The 15,068-nt window shown below is 40.8% G+C and overlaps 1 protein-coding gene across 2 annotated transcripts in view; it reads left to right on the forward strand.

Moving 5' to 3' along the window:
• The window catches only part of fnip1 (folliculin interacting protein 1), a 42,477-nt gene that overhangs the window by 1,068 nt on the left and 26,341 nt on the right, over positions 1 to 15,068 (forward strand). For both annotated transcript variants that reach the window (XM_041952522.1, XM_041952523.1), the window contains exon 2: positions 14,276 to 14,405. In XM_041952522.1, coding sequence (XP_041808456.1) covers positions 14,276 to 14,405 — 130 coding nt within the window. The remainder of the gene's footprint in view (positions 1 to 14,275; positions 14,406 to 15,068) is intronic.

Here is a 15,068-nt window from a genome sequence, read left to right on the forward strand (position 1 = left end):
ATTTAGTATTGGACACGGCACTGGTGTAAGAGACACACACATATCACGATATATATCTGGCTTACACCAGTGGTGCAAATGCAAGATAGCATGCTCTGATTATATTACCGAACACTGCATTAGTTGCAGGTCTCTTACATCCACTAAAGCAGACGAACAGGAATTACTTCAATGTCAACAATTTAAAACATCCGTGCTTTTTTTTCCCCTTAAACCTCTTAATCCGGGCCGGTTTGACCGAAATTCATCATATAGTTGTCATAATCAGTTATGATTTCAGCCAATGGTAAATATTTTTGTTTATAATATAAGTCCATGCAGGTAAAACATGACATGCAATGTCACTAAAAGCAGTGTAAGAGCTTGTTATAAAAATATTCAAAGGCAAAATCCAGCCTGACTGAGGAATGGATCACTGAGCCGGGCAGCAGGATACTCTATACTCCCTGGGTTGAGTATATAGTCTGTGTCGCTGTGTATGCTACACACATTCTGGGTCAGGGGCAGGTCAGTTGCCAAGGGGGAACTGCTCTTTTTAGTTTTTAAATACACTTGCATTGGAAAATTGCTTTGGGCCTGTAACTGATGGTGGACCAGAAAGCTCTCCTCCTTGTGGTTCTACTTGCACTTTGGCCCATATCTGTGCCAACGCACGTTCTACGGCCATAAAGGTGCCCTGCGTCCAGTGATATAAATGCTGTGTGTGTCTGGTTGGCTGGCTGGCTGGCTTCAATCCTAGAGCAAACAGGCAGACAGCAGGCGTTTCTGTTAACTCTGTGGTCAGCTGTGCTCTTCATACCTCTAGCATGAGCTCTCCATTCATCAGGCATAAATTGCTCTGGAGAGGGCAGAACTGTGAGAAGAAAAATGCAAGGAGAAGGAGAGATGGATGATGAGATGGAGTACAATTGCGTGGTAGCAGGGATAGGCTAAAATACATTGTTTAACTTATAAGGGATCCTAGGTGAGAGAAAATAGGTGAATAAGAGGGTTTGTTGAAAAGGGATAGAGGAGAACATCTGCTGGATGTTGTAAAAGTAGAGGATGGGATAGGATGAGTGGATCCAGTTAGAGTAAAAGAAGAAGTGGGAGTTACAGAATTCTGTGATAGCCCTGGTTGATGGGAGAGGGGAAGATGCTGAAAACTGAGGGGAGAGTTTCGGTGGTCAGAAAGTGAGCAGACAAACTTAGAGAATGGACAGATGAGAGGATAATGTACGACTGGGGACCACTGACAGAGGTTGACTGCAGAGATGACGACATTGGCAATAATATTTAACTAAGACTGAATGTTTTAAATACTGCAGCTGACCTACCTGCCTTGTATTAGCTTGCACTCAGGACTTCTTATGCAAGAGAGCAGATATTATGAATTGAGCTGGCCAGGTTCAATGTTACAGTCCATTTCCCAGAATGATGCTTCCCTGTATGAAAATAGAATAGAAAAGTACCTGCATACTGAAATCAGATTACTCCTAAGCTTTTATTAACAATACCCAATCTCTCTTGGAATCTCAGGCTAGGTTTAATTTGGTAGAGCTAGACCAGTTTATCAGAAGATCCAGTATTATAAGCAGATGTTTATTTTTCTCTAATAGATCAGAGATAGTGCTTTGTCATCACGAAAAGCGCTAAAACGATGTCACTGTCATTTGTACAGCAAACTATGTTTAAGTTACTTTGCAGCCCTGCAGCTGGGAAAGTAGTATATTACATTTTGCTGAGTGCATTTTGTATTTTCACTACTTAGGGTTTTAAGGTTCAAGTGTATTTCAATATCAGTGATGATACTGAGTGATGATGTACACTTGTTTTGTTCTTTCTGTTTTTTTTAACATCCAAATATCAGTATAGGGATTATCCCAAAAGGTTGGGTAAGGTTTTGGCTTTACATAGTCAACTAAGAAACTGTCTTGCAGGTGATGAAAAAAATATGTTCTTTTAAGTTATTGCCCAGCATAATGCATCATCCAAAGCTCACAGCATAGCACTGTGTCCTCCAAAATACCACTGAGGGCAGAAGGTTGGCTGACCCAGGGAGGAAAGCCTAAAAAGCCTCTCCTGTTTCCCTGGCTGCAGCACTTGACAAGGGACAGCATACTGTACATTACACTGAGAGCTCCTGGCTCATCCTCTAGCCAGTCAGAGGCCTGATCGTCAGCCAATAGCTTTGTCCTCCCCACCCACAACCAGACTGCTTGTCCTAGCTGCCCCTGCCACTACTGCCTGCTGAGGAAACTTCCTTCTTGACCTAGGCCATACAACTCCATATAACTGTGTTTGTGCTGCAATACGAAAAGGAGGGATGGTGTGTAAGACAGAGAGACAGGATGGGAAGGGTGTGGGCAATCTTTTTGTTTTCACACACCATTTTGTAAGAGCTCAAAATTCAAATCAGATGTTTTTAAAAGGGGATAAACTGATGTCTGAAAGCAAAGTCTTTTTTCTTGGATTTTCTTTGCATTGCAATTTCATGCTGGTATGCATTAGTCATTAGTCTGGCATAAAGCTAACACCTTGTGAAACCTCGTGGCAAATTTAAAATATAGACTTAGTAAATCATGTTTTAATGAATATTCAGCACACCTCTGGGTGGAACATATCTTGGAGTCCTCCCCCCTCTGTGAAAATGCATGACGTTGCATTGCAAAACAAAATTATACACCACATCAGATGTATTTATAGTGGCACTTTTTCCTTGGTAGTTTACAGGAGAAGTACTGTCTCAGGTTCCTGATTGGCGTGGCGTCCTTCCTCCACTGCGTACTTTCATAACTCAGCATGTCATGTGAGGCTTTCATCAATCTCGGGCTGTCATGTTTGTGGGACGATCACGTGGCTGCATTCTCAGTCACTGGCATAGTTGGATAAGTTGTGTGAGTTTGCTTGCCTCACTCAGTTTTTTTGCAACTTGTGCATATCTAAAGCATGCTAAGACAAGGGATTCATGTATATATTATAGGCTTGCATTGCAAGGCTGCTTTCTTCTATGTGTGTGTGTTTGTGTGTGTGTGAATGCTGCAGGCCTGCCAAGGTTCTGTAAAGACAGCGGCTGTCATCAAGTTCCTATCAGGGCTATTTTAAGGGGCCACACTCAGGCTTCTGAGAACTGCAGGGTCATGGTAAAGATATAGTTTTACTTAAAAGCTGTACACAGATCACACACAGGCAGTAACATTCTGGTGAGTGCTAGTATGTTGGCTTAACATCTAGTTAGGTCTGTATGTCGTTTTACGGTCAGTTTTCAGTTGGTTGTTGTTGTTGTTGTTGTTGTTTGGTTGGTTGTTAGGTCTCTCTAGATTATAGTAATCAGACATAAGACCATACTAACACATGACAAATTAATAAAGATGGACAACTTTATTGTGACTTTAAGCCATTTCCACAAATTTTGTGATTCCCAGAATCTCAAAATTAACCAAGTGTGATAAGTTTCCAGTGTCACAGCGAATGCTGATATATGATATAAGGGCAGCAGGACCTCACAAGAAGTGCAAAGATGCAGTGCCAAACACACTACAGACTGCAGACTGTGTTACTCTACAAATGATGTCTTGAGATGGGTATACTGTATTCATTGGATTCAGTTCAGAGTATGCAGTTGTCCTTGTTTTCATCCTATCTTTTGCCCTAACATTTATGTATCAGTCTATGTATTTCTTTTCACTGGGATGACCTCTTCTAAAAATGTGTCGTTGGAGCATAGGAAGGTGATTTAGATGGCAACTTCCATCGAGAGGAATATTGTAGTTACCTTTTTTCTCTAACCTTGAAGGTAAATTTAAGAATAAAAATTCTTTCATGCAACCTTGTTTAGTAAATCACAAAAACCATTATCAGCACAGGGCAGACATACTGAGTTGGCATTGAATGTCCACAGATAACGAGAAGCGTGATTAGTTTGTCTGCTGGGATCCGGAAAGTCAAACCAAAAAGTCACATCTCCTAATTAGCCCACTTTCAGCCTCTAGATGAGAAAGAGGGAGGAAGCGAGAAATGACAAGGAGGAGAGTGGGGGAGGTGGTTTGACAGAGAGGCAGGATGTACTGACTGACAGTATAATCTCTTCACTTTAACACCGAGCAATTAATCATGTCTCACATGACACTTTCTGTCCATTCGATTACTAAAAGGAGCAAAGAGGAAAGAAAAGTTAGATTTTTCATGTGGAATACTTGTTACAGTTGCCACTTTGAGAGCAAAATTCGCCACATACCTTGATTTCTGCATCGCTGTCACCACTTCTGCTCAGCTCGATGATTCATGTGATCCTTAACAGAGTCATACTCTCATCACTCCCTTTCTGTCACATGTTTCTTAATCAGAAGAGGTTGTGACACAGGAGTGAGCCATAGTGCACACACAGCCATTAGGTACTCTCTCTCTCTCTCACACACACACACACACTATATCTGTAGACAAACGTTGATTACATAGACCTACATCAATTTCCTGGAGACTTACCCTTACCACAACCACTACATGCCTGACTCTAACACTTAACCTAACCATAACCTAATCCTAATCTTAGCCACTGAGCCAAAAAGCAGCTGTTTCCCAATTGGAACACGGCTTTAGTTTTGGGAAAGCTGTCCCCAGTTAACTGGTCAATTTATGACCAAATGCAGCCTATGTCAGAAACCGGTGTGGAGTGTTTATGTAACCCTTAAACGAGATCTGTTATCATTTCTTTGCATAGCATCTCTAGGTTTGTTTTTGTCTGTTGTCTACATCCACTGAACTTGGTCTCTTTTTGACCCTGAAAATGTACAGCTTGATTCAAGCTGATACCAGCCTCTGGCTATATGAGTCTGCTCAGTCAACCAGTTGATGTTTGACTGTGTTGTATCTGTGAGTGCAGAAGCCTCAGGGCGTTGCAGCATCTTCACCCACTCAGAATCATGTGCTTGTTGGAATGCAGAAGTCCTTAATGCAATACAGCCAGCAGAGAAACCAGCAGGTATGCAGGTAGTCAGGTGCTGTCAAATCATGTGGGCCAGCTCCTTGAGGGAGTTGCTGTTGGTTAGAATTTAGTTAGAGCCGGGTGCCCCGGTAGCACGATTCCAGCCAGGACCCTTTGCAGCATGTCGTCCCCTTTATCTCTCTCCCCTGCCTTTCCTGTCTTTCTCCAGCAATCACTATCTAAAGAAGAAATTACAAAAAAAAAAGAATTTAAAGAATTTAGTTAGAGCAAAACCTTAGTTCAAGGAAGTGCAGCCCTTGCGTCAGTGTAACAAGATGTGTATGCTGTATTGTGTTTCACCCTGCAGAAATTGGGACTTGGCCTCTCCAGCAGCAAATGAGTGTTGCATCTATCAGGGGTTAATTTTCAGTCCTTCTAGCATTACACTGGTATACAACAATCCCTACATCGAAGGTGTCAAATTTGAGAAGCCGACCTTGGGAAGTATCAATGTGTCTACGTTTTTCTTAGCAAATGCATGCAGAAAGTGCCCATATGAGGCTAGCGATATCTAAAAGATTAGATGTGATTACTGTTCTTCTGTGTCACTCCAGTGATGCATATCTAGCAGTAGTAGTGCACTGCCTTCATGGGAAAGTAGCATGAATGAACTGCAGCTTGCAGTGCTGGGACTCATACATGTGTATTATTTGAATGCATTAAACTTGTGATACATCAGCACTTTGTCAGGATGCAGGGACTGATGTGAGACACATAGCTAAACATACAGTTACCATGCAGTCAGTTTAAGAGTGTGGAGGTAATTGGTTTGGCCGTATTGATGTGCAATGAACATTCACTCAGGACAGGTCACCTTAGTCATCACCAGAGCAGGCTGCCTTTATGGAAAACTAATCATGCATCATCTGGAATGCTCTTGGTGTGGTTTGGTAGATATCACACATGGATGTTTTGTGCTCAGTGTCAGTGGTTTCAGTTTTCACTCCTTACCTTTGCCATATATTGCCCCCTTTCCTTGCCGCCAGTCTGTTTCATGTCTGTTCAATAGCTATAGTGTAAAATCCAGCAGAGTCAAACCATCTGCAGTGGCTGACAACATCAGCAGCGAAATGCTAACTACCCCAAGCTGATACAAGACTTTACAAGTTAAATGTCACAATGCGAATTACCCAGAAAGTAGATCAGCGAGACGATTGGTTTCTCACTGTAGTAATGTAATTATTTATGTAATCGTGTACAGTCAAAATCTTTTTAATTACAACATTGTTTGCAGCAGAAATGGCTCAAAAATGTCTAACAATACTGTGTCATGGCTGGAGGACAAGCTGCTGGACCTAACAGAAACCTCTGTCACACACAGCCGGAAGAACGTCACTCAGCTCGGATTGAGGGGATATTTATGTAACTGTCTCTCTGTCTCTGACAAACACTAACACACACACACACACACACACACACACACACACACACACACACACACACACACATACACATACACACACACACACGCACAGATGTTCCAGTGGCAGTAGAGAGAAAGTGAGGCCTCTTTGAGGTCAGTAAGTAGGCTGATGTCAGACTCACTGCAGTCAAGGAAACTTGATTGCTTTGTTGTGACCTTTATCAGTGTACACCTTGCCCAGGAGCTGCTATGGATGCTTCGCTGTTGCAGACTTTGTAGCACTGTCAGATGAAATTACATTTCTCATTTCAGGAATCATAGATTATCATTATATGTGACTAGTATGCAATTGAATTTCCCTGTGTATCACAGTTGATGCCTGACATCTGGGCAATACGCTTTCTATTCCGCAAACCCTTAATTGTCTGTTGTACAAGATGATCTGATGAGATATGATCTCTGATGTAAAATAAATCTGCAATATCAGTATGTTTTAGCTACATTTCACAACTTATTAATATAATTAGATGTTGCAATATTGATATCTTAAATTATTATAAAAATGTTGGTCCAATCAATTTCTATTGAGCTCATTACTGAAGAGCTTGACAGATTAAATTTGTATGTTCAGAGATCTCTGAGGCACAAAGTTATGATGCGTGCCTCTTTATCCTCGATGATAGGGTACTGAAGAGAGGAATGTTTCAGCTCTAAAGGTGCAACCAGTCTGTCTTGTTAGCATCAGTGCTTAATATATGAAAAGGACTGAAAATGCCACATTTCTTTTTTGATCTGAAATTATTCATGTGGCTTTTTTTATATATAAATTTTCAACTTCCTGGTAAAACAATTTATTTCTAGGTACCCATACTATTCAAATGATGCAGTGTGAAACTAGACCTTACCCACAGTCAGAGTTCAGGAACTTGTGGCAAATCCAAAAGTTTCAGTTCTCTCTGCTGATCACTTTCTTGCATTGCTACAGACTTCAGCAAGCTGCCACAAAACTAACCACTATCCTTTTATGTGTAGAGAATTAACAAATCAACATCTGAGAAGCTTTCACTTATAAAAGTATGGGTTCTTTAAGATATTTGCTTCGCTGCTCTTTCTTCAGACTTGTTTAAGAGGAGAAGTTATACATTTTTGCATGTGTGTCTTAAATGCATTGAAAAAAGGAAAGATGGACAGAAGGGGAGAGGGAACACAATGGAGAGAGGAACAAAAAGACTGGGATTAAGGAACGACACACAAACAAATCCCCACTGTCACTCTCTTATCACAGTGCTTTGTGGCAGTCAGCAGTCCGGGCTCGCTGCTGTTGCTGCCTCTGTACTGTCCAGCACACACAGTGCTCCTGCGATCACCTGACAGTCTCATGTTGTTGTGTGAATTTAGTTCACCGCTATTCTTAGACCCTGCTTTGGCTGAGAGAGGAGAGGAGAGAAGAGAGAGGAATAGAGAGAGGAATAGAGAGAGGGAGAGGGCTGGGGAAAGACTGGCAGACTCGCAATGATGCCCAGGTAGGAGTCGGTAATATTTAACCAGGCTTACATGCATCCAAGTGGGCATGGTGTTGTTGGTCAAAGGAGGTTTGAGAACAATGTTTGCATTGTTTAAGTTTTGCCTTCTGCTGAAGTGTTGGCAACCTGTGGCTGTTTCCAGATGGACAGCGCTTGCAGTTTGACATAGCACGGCTGTTGTTTTACGCGCGTCAGGCGTTGTGGTGATGACAGAGATTGATTCTATCATTTGAGGTCAGTGTTATATAATGAAGAATGACAGGTTTATGGTGAAGCATGCCTTTTGTCTTTTTTATTGATGGATAAAAAACTACTTTGTAGCATATATGTGTTAGAGTGGAGCTTTAGTTCAAATGGAGATTGTGTTTTGCATATGTGTTCTCAGATGTGATAACTTTAAGGAAGTTGGTGAATCATTTCAATAATAGTTAAGGCCATGCTTGTTGTCCTCTTGGCATTTTCAAATGTAGTCTAAATAAAACTGTGGCTGTTCTCATAAGATCAACAGGTAGTTTAAGGAAATTAATACATGTATATGTGAGAGTATTTTTGAGTCATTTTCGGTTCAGACAGTTGAGGTCAAAGCAGTACAAGTATGTAACAGTCATGAAGTCATGTGCTGCTTTTATGAATGACTCTCTCTTCTGTCAACGCTGTGACTGTCACAAGCTCACTGATGGGATACTTCCTCCTTTGCGCTCGCCTTGTCTTTTTTTCAAATGTCTTTCTGTCTATTGCTGATTTTTTTTTTGCATTTGATTTTCTATGACCATTTTCTCTCACTATCTAAGCTTAATGCTGGTTTTCTCTCCATTGATGTTCAATGTTCGCTGTATTTTCTCAGTCTTATTTTCTTTTGTTGTTCTCAGCTTTTGTTCTTTGTCCCTTGTTATTTCAATCCCGCTGTTGTTGTGAACAGCATCTATATTTTTGCTCTTTGTGTTTTTCTAAATTTAGGAGAGATTTTTCACTCTGTTTGCTGTTGCTTCTAAAAAAAACAGTTTTTTGCTGTCTTTTTAGCTTTCAGTCATGTGTTTATTCCTTCTTCCTTGCATCTCTCACGTGTTTTCTCTCTGTTATGTTTAAAACAAAGGGAGCAGTGAACTTGGTGTTAAATTATGCAGTTCTCTTCTGGGTTTGAATGCAGTGCATTATCTTATTTTTGCAATTGTTGCACCTATAATTTACCAGAAAGTAAATAAAATAAAGTAACTTCAGAGCTACACTGTATTTCATTCTTTAGAATAGTAATAGAAGAAGATAGTAAAGAAAAGTGAATATTGGCTAAAAAGTTTGAATCAGTCAATGCTAGTTGCAAAAAAGATATTTTTTTTCCTCAATGAAAGACCATGGTTTCTTTTTGTGTCTGCTTTGACGTGAAATATAATCAGGAGTCTGTATGGGATTGTTTTATTTTGAAAATTGACCAGATTTCTTATGCCGTTCCTGTGTCTGACTCGGCATGGCTTCCATCAAAAATACACTAGCTGCTTATTTAAAGTGGAGCAGAGTGAAGAGACGCTTCCAGTATGCTTCTGAAATGGACTGTGTTGCTCCCGTTTAACCTGTACAAACGCTGGATGTATCATGTATCATATATGTAATTAGATCAATCAGCAACACATACAGAATATTGGTCAAGAAGGAGCACAGGTTGAGTCAGTCTGCTCAGTGGGGTGTCATTAAATTATGGACTACTGCCTCATTGTCACCATTAACCTGTGTACCTGCGACAATCATGACAATTGAATTTTAAGCCCCAAAGGTTGGCTCAATACATTTACTCTAAAAAGAGATTTTGGCATTATCTATACTCTCTACTTTTTTTTTGTGAAGTTTAACTTTAACCTTTGCAACTACAAAATAAATGTCATTGTATTGTACTGACTGATATTACATCTTATGGACAACAACATACTTTGAACAACTGGAGAACATAGCCAGGAGCCACAGTATATATTTTATCAATTCACACACACACACAGGCATGCATGGACAGACATGCCAAGGAGGGCAACTGCGCAGCAGCATGCATGCATGCATTGCAATATGGCTCCTTTTGTTGAATGTAGGGCTGTACTCCGAATTTTGTCAGTCAAATAGGATTTGGCCGTTCAATATGAGTATTCGATTGTTCTTTTTTTGTCCCCCAGTTCACACAGTCAGCCTGCATGAGTCTCATATTTTACCCATAAGACTCACATTTTAATGCCTGTCTTTGTGACCTGTGATGTGAAAAACATCAGATTTCTACACAGACAGAGAAAGGAAAAGTCTGTGTTCTCCATACAGTTCAGTTATAAAATCCTAGTCCACCACAGAGCATCTCTCCTGCTGGGCTGCTGACCGCGCTTAGCCAAAGTCATAGTAGATGGTAATAGAGGATGTTGTACCACCGTCTGGTTTAAAAGTGGTTCAGCCGACTTAGCTGACAGTCATCGATGGAACAATGCGGAGGAGTCTGGTCTGGTCTCACGCTGCCTCCCGTTTCTATCACTTCGCTCTGCTTCATCACAGTTAGTTTTGTGGTTTATGTCGTGTTGGGTTCTTTCAATAACCCTGACAACTACTGCAAGAACGTTTTATGAATTTTATTGAACACCACTCAACAGTGTTTAACAGTACACTAACCTGACCAAGCTCTTCTCGCTTGGGCACATTCCCGGTGTGACCCTTTGAACTCTAATGATGTCACACATCAACTTAGATTACATGGCAGTTTGTGGAGATTTCAAACATGGTCTATAAAGTTTATAACCTGCCATGTAGCTGCTTCTGCACTGCTCTGTATACAGTGACAGCTAAAACATAAAGGTGCACAGATTTGACTGACCAGAATGCGAGTGGATTTGGGGTTTTCTCGACTGATGGCTCGAATCATTGTGTTTTATGGGGCAGGCCTACTTGAATGCCCACAAAACCTAATTTAAATTCAGATGGTGGTTTTGGTCTATATTGGTAGTCAGTGCTTCTGGCAAGTAACAACAAAGTAAGCTTCAGCTTCAGCAAGACTGAACCGCGTCTCCTTCAAGAATGCTGGTCATTCTTTGACACCAGTGTTTGGTAAATAGGAGCTCACATGCATGGGAATGCACACAAACGTAGACTTTCTCTTTGTCTCTCTCTCTCACACACACACACACACACACACACACACACACACACAGCGGTATACTAACACAAAGGTATTCCCTGCCCCATCAAAGCTGACTGACCAAATGCTGCTTTTGAATGTTGGCTTGTGTGTGCTGTTTTGTTGGCAAGTGAAATGGACTTAACTGTTCCTTTTCTCCCCTCCCCACCAACCCATTTACTATAAACACTTGTGTTTAGGGACGCACCCTACTCCCCAATAAAAGGCTATAATTAGGTCCAGCTCTGTGTCCATCTGCCTGACCCACCAATCCATCAGATCAGACAGAAATGCTCGACTGTCTATTTGTTGGTCCAATCCCCCATCGTCTTTATTGCCCCCACTAAATCACACGGAGGACAGAGTTTCCTCAGAAGCAGAGAGGACTGCCAGAGCTCTGTGAAGGCCTGCTTGCACCCACAGCAATATGAAAATATGCAACAACATCCTTCACTGTATTACCTGAGATGACCAGCATTAATACGATGAGCTGAATGAACCCACACGTTACCTAGCAACAGCTATGGAGCAGAGGCTGCCAGTAACAGCAGCTTAACTGTTACTTAACTGTTGGACAGTGTTTCCTGCCAGAAGAAATGCAGCAGGACTAAAATCTGTAATAGTTTAAAATCTAATACCACAGATCTCCAATATGGCTTTAAATCTTATCCATTATTTTGCAAATGGTTCCTCTTGAGTTTTTTTAAGGATAGTCGTTGTCGTAACTGGAGCAGCACCATGTTATTCGATTGTTGACTAATGGAGGCTTCATCGCTAGTAGTTGATTTTTTAAAAATAATTTAAACAAATTATATATTATAATAGTTAAAGTTTGTCTCTTTGCATTGATTGAACTCCTAAAAACTCACCTCTGTACAGCACAATTACATAATATTTCGATGTTTTTCCATTAAAAAGAATCCCGTAATACCGTAAACTGGCTTGATGCAACATGGATCTATGTGCATCTCTATGCAAATAGCCCCCTCCTTTATCTCAACCCACCCATCCGCTGTTCACCTGCAGCTCGAGCATACCTGCACACCTTCGACTCTGCTCATTACACAGACGCCACTTTCTGGTGGAAATCCCTCATGTGATTTGCTTTTAAATTACCTAACGTTATCATGCTAATGCTATCCCAGCAGCCTATCAGGAAGACCTTTATCATGACATGCTTTCTTCATGAACAACCCCAAAGTCGTGTGAGGTTTTGTCAGAAGTATCATAATGAATATAGCCATCATCTAATTCAGCAGCATAGCTATCTGGCAAGCTGTTTTGAGTAACGTTTGCCATATAACATCTGCTGACTGCAGATTTGTTGGCCACAGTCAACGGATAAAATGCAAGAAAAATAAACTTTCCAGTTAACCAACATGTTGGCTCAAACTCACTGTGTCCACAGGAAAAATGTATGGAAAAAGCATCAATATAAGTTTTGAAGCTTGTTTCTTTTAAAATTTGGCTCTTGAATTTTCAGATCCTTTGGTAATATATGAAAGCTTACCATTTCTCCTTTTGCAACTTTTCAACAAAAAAACAACACGTCTCTGACATCATTTTCAAAACAGTAAAACTTGAAGGCAAAGCTTGCAAAATACAGATATATAGATACACCTGGCTTGTCCTCCGATACCCCTTCAGAAAGCCCCACCCCGCAAGTTGCCATGATTGGTTACTTAGGTATGTGATGTATGAAACCCTAGCTGTTTGAATTCATGGTTGTGAGGCTGTCATTGCTCCACTGCAGGTCCACGGCAGAAACACTCAGCTATGGTGCTAAGCGCATATTTCCTGGTAGGTGTATATAGGTGCATATAAAAAAAACACCTTATTTATGGAGGGGGTGTTTAATGTTTGTTGAAACTCAGCTTATCTGCTTCATCGGGACTGTGATCAAACCACACTGTAGGTATGCAATCGAATCTGTAAACTGTCATGAGACGTTGATTCAGTTGTTGCTAAACTCTCATTAAATACAATGTTGACATAATCTTTTTCCAACACACTTCAAAACAAATCCAGAAATCTCTAAGGTGAATATTAATAAAGTATTATAACTTTGGAAGTTTTGAGGTGTGGTGCTGCAAAGAAACACCGATAAAATTTGACAGATATCTTAATTACAATCAACTAATCAGTTGATTACAGAAAATTACTGGTGCAGCCACTCTACATTAACATGTATAATGAGGCTCATTGCTTTGAGCCATGTATTAATAGTGACTCAGTTCATCTAGTAAAGCTGCGGACTGGTTATACTGGGTGACTCACATATTAAACTGTATGAACGTACAACAGGGAGGAGCTGCAAACAGTGTAGTACTGGCATATATTCCCTGGAGTGTCTCAAGCTGCTGCTTGTTAACTGGGTACCCTGTAAGTCTGTAGAGGTGGGTGGGTAGTAGGTGGTCTTGACATATCTTTGTGGCTCCCTACTGGTTGAGGTATGAGATGGATGAATGGTAGCTATGGCATGGAGTATGTTGGCTCTGCCATGCCCACTGAGCGGCATGATTTTTTTTAAGCTTGCTCGTACGTCAAACCTTGTTTAAACATCATCCTGCTCAAGGCCAATTTTCTGGTCATATGGATATCTGGCAGATACCTAGCAGAAATTGTCTACTCCTTTGGAACTCTATTGTGCCTTAAATATGTTTCACAGCAAAATCAGTTTCAGATTGAAAGGGGAACTACATAATTGAAATTATTTTTAACACCTCAGAGTTTGTGTAAAGGTATTAGGAGTTCTACTGGCTTTGTGAAAAAAAAAAATCATTATAAAACTGTTGGTCACTCCTGGGGGGATGCAAAAATTGCCTTTGTAGGCAAGTAGGAGGTTTTTCAAAGTTTTCAGTAGCAAAAAAGGACAAAAAATGACAAAACATTATTCTGTGTTGTTTACTCAAAGTAAAGACTTTTGTCAGCACACAGTTATCAGATTCAGAATTTAAAAGGTTTATTATCAGAGTTGGTAGTTGCAGTGGACAAAGTTATATTGTTGCTCCCCTGCCTTATTCAGTCCTAGACTGCACCAAGTTGTTTTGGAAGTGTTCACAAAAGTGCAAATTTCCTGGAAGAAACACAAGTGCTTGAAATACTCTGTTTGATCTCACTGATTTCTGCTGCTTTATCAGCCTTTTGTACTAAGTGCATTATTTTCTCTCACCCTCCCACCTTCCATCCTCTCTCTCTCCTATCCTCCTTTTTCAACATCACTCTGCTTTCTCTGTCTTCACCTCTTTTTTTTTTTAATCCCTCTCTCATCTGTCCATTCTTCTTCCATTTAGCTGGCCAATCCCCCAGCTGGAGCCCAGTCAGATCAGGCTGATCGTCTATCAGGACTGCGAGAGGCGTGGCAGAAATGTCCTCTTCGACTCCAATGCCAAAAAGAGGGGCACAGAGGAAACCCCAATCACTGTGAGTCATGTCTGTCTGTCTGTCTGTGTGCGTGTGTGCGTGCGTGCGTACGTGCATGGTCGGTCATTTGGAAGCCCATCCTTGGTTTTGTAGATGGCTATGAAAAGACATGTTTGTTCCTGTTGCAATAGAGTGGCTGCAGGTCTTATGTAAAAATCTGAAACTTGAAAGATTACGTTAATAGGAAACAAGGTGTGGAAATATATTGCAGAATGTCGTTTGAAGAGCTACTTTGTTTCCCCTTTCTTATCCAACCTATTTATTTTATTATTATACTTAAACTTTTTTAGCTTTATCAGTCACAGGTACATTTGTTTCTTTTTTGCTCAGTTCCCTCCCAGACAGGTAGCATTAAATTTTTTTAAAATCTTGGCATGAACAGTGATAAGAGTAGAAAGACAGACATAAGCAGTCACAGAGGTGTGACATGCAACAGAAGTCATGTGACTGTTGCGTGGTGTTCAGAGGACACAGGCTGCACCTTATCCTCCTTATCCTGTAGGACGCCTCACAGCCCTACAGTTAACAGCGTCTGACTAAGGAATCCAGCGTGGAAGGCAGGGAATGTGTCCTGTTTGACAGGGTGCAAGTCCCATTTGTGATGTGGCTTTTTTTAATGACTCAGATGTTTGTGCACTTATTTGATTTCTTCTCATTATAAAA

This window comes from Chelmon rostratus, chromosome 14 (assembly GCF_017976325.1).
Source record: "Chelmon rostratus isolate fCheRos1 chromosome 14, fCheRos1.pri, whole genome shotgun sequence".
Lineage (NCBI taxonomy): Eukaryota > Metazoa > Chordata > Actinopteri > Chaetodontiformes > Chaetodontidae > Chelmon > Chelmon rostratus.